At 37.3% G+C, this 2,463-nt stretch overlaps 1 protein-coding gene across 1 annotated transcript; it reads left to right on the top strand.

Moving 5' to 3' along the window:
* The first annotated feature begins 939 nt into the window (after positions 1–939).
* LOC104854634 (olfactory receptor 7G2-like) lies at positions 940–1,893 on the top strand. The gene has a single exon (XM_010613241.1). It carries the CDS (start codon positions 940–942, stop codon positions 1,891–1,893), a length of 954 nt encoding a protein of 317 aa, XP_010611543.1.
* Positions 1,894–2,463: the final 570 nt, after the last annotated feature.

The following is a 2,463-nucleotide window of genomic DNA, read 5'->3' on the forward strand; positions in this document are numbered from 1 at the left end:
AGTCTAGAGTGGAGCTCAAGTGCTGATACACTGGCCAAAAAGTGTATGTAAACAGAGTTTAATAGTAGGAGAGATGTTGCAGAGAGCATAAAGCATCATTTGCTTGCAGACTCATAGTAAAACTCACTCAGTGAGTGACAAGTGTAAATTAAGCTGCATCTGGTGGCCCAGGATACAGCAGCGAGTTGATATATTTCAATTGTACAAACTATATTTAGTAACAGGGTTTATGTCATAATCCAAGCCTAATGTCAGTTTGCAAAAGACTTGCTCATTATTTTATTTATTTGATTCTGAATTATAGCGAGTCATATAATTATTTCATTCTATATTACATTATAATAATAGAAATAAAGAGGACCACAGAAGTTTATGCATTTGAATTGCTACAACTTGTTCCTCCTCCCAAAGTCTGTGGAAATAGTGTCTTCCATGAAACTGGTCTTCAGGACAAAAAAGGATGAGGATATCTGCTCTACAGAATAAATTTGCTGTTAATTCTCATACCTCTTTTGTTTTAAGGCATGGACTGGAGAGGAAAATCCATCTCTTATGCTTTATTTTAATCCCAGGGTTAGCCACTATTTTGAAAAAAACATGTACATTCAGTAAAGGATGGAGGAGTTAGAAGAGGAGATAGAGAAGAAAAATGGAGGGGAAAGAGGGCAGAAAAAGATCTGAATTTTCACATGGATTTACAGTGTGAATTTTAACTTTTTGTTTATTTTAAGGTACTGTTAGAAACTTCAAAAATATTAAATTTATAGACAATATATGCTAAACATAGAATATTCTTTTTATTCTCAGAGTGCATATAACAGACATCCATAGTGGTATCAAAATTTTTCATTTCTATCATGCCCAGGAGAGTCTGCTACTCAGCCAAAAACTGTGTTTCATTTTATTTTTACACTATCTTTGCACAGATTCACCATCAACATGAAATTCCAAAACCAAACACTTGTCTCAGAATTCCTTCTCCTGGGACTGACAGATGATCCAGAAATGCAGCCTCTCATTTTCAACCTATTCCTACTTATCTACCTTGTCACCATTGAGGGAAATCTGCTCATCATCCTGGCCATCAGCTCAGACTCCCACCTCCACACACCCATGTACATTTTCCTCTCCAACCTGTCCTTTACTGACATCTGTTTAAGCACCACCACCATCCCAAAGATGCTAGTCAACATCCATACACAGGATCAGAGAATCAGTTACACAAGCTGCTTCTCTCAGCTTTGTTTTGCATTAGTTTTTGGCTGTTTAGAAAATTGTATCCTTGTGGCCATGGCCTATGACCACTATGTGGCCATTTGTCAGCCCCTGAAATACATGGTCATCATGCACCCCCGCCTCTGTGTCCTGCTGGTTCTACTCTCCCTGCTCGTGAGCATTGTGCATGGTCTGCTCCACAGTCTCGCAGCACTGCCACTGTCCTTCTGCATAAATGTGGAAATCCCACACTTCTTCTGTAAACTTGCTCAGATCCTCAAGATTACCTGTTCTGATACCTTTATCAATGCTATGCTGATGTATTCAGCAGCAAATGCATTTTTTAGTGTTCCTCTCATTGGAATTATTTTCTCTTATGTTAAAATTGTCTCCTGCACTTTGGGAATGCCATCAGTTGGGGGAAGGTATAAAGTTTTTTCCACCTGTGGATCTCACCTTTTTGTTGTTTTCTTTTTCTATGGGACAGGTTTTGGTATGTACTTGAATTCTACATTTAGTAACTCTTCCAATAAGAATGCAGTGGCTTCTGTAATGTATATTGTTGTCCCTCAGTTGATGAACCCTTTTATCTATAGTTTTAGGAACAAGGAAATGAAGACAGCTCTGAGGCGTCTCATTACTTGGAAGCCTTTTATATGTTGGGGTCATGGGCTTTGAGCTAGCCTTTCTAGAATAGCACAGAATGAGAATACAGGCTAGACAGAAGCCTCACTCTGTGTCACTAAAGATCTTCCAAATTTCCCACTTAATATGATGTCTAAGCATATTTCAGCTTGTACTTTGTGCTTCCCTTTAATTATCCAGTTCTGTGAAGTTTGACAAGTTATTTCCACCTGTACACTCTGTTGTGTTGCTCTGGTTCATTTAAAGAAATTCATAAATTGAGTTCTCAATTTTTAAAAATTTTTACTTGAAAATTTTGCAAAGGTTATGCTGGAATAGTTAATGGAAAGCTGCACTGATAATATGGAGATGAGACTCTGTGTAGTGTGATAGTTAGAGCCTTGATTGTTTTTCCCACATGATGCTAATGATCTGGACTGATGTGTAATTAAGTAATTACTGACACTTCCTTCAGGCAACTGCATATTTCTGCATTTATATTACCATCTTTCCTAGTTAGTGTCATTATTTTTCCACTTCACATAAAAAGATTGTCAACAGTTTGAGGTGGTTTTGAAATGTTTTGTATTTTGAATCTCATTAGAGAAAATAGTTTACTTCTCA

This window comes from Fukomys damarensis, unplaced genomic scaffold, assembly GCF_012274545.1.
Source record: "Fukomys damarensis isolate Sample0158 unplaced genomic scaffold, DMR_v1.0_HiC HiC_scaffold_30, whole genome shotgun sequence".
Lineage (NCBI taxonomy): Eukaryota > Metazoa > Chordata > Mammalia > Rodentia > Bathyergidae > Fukomys > Fukomys damarensis.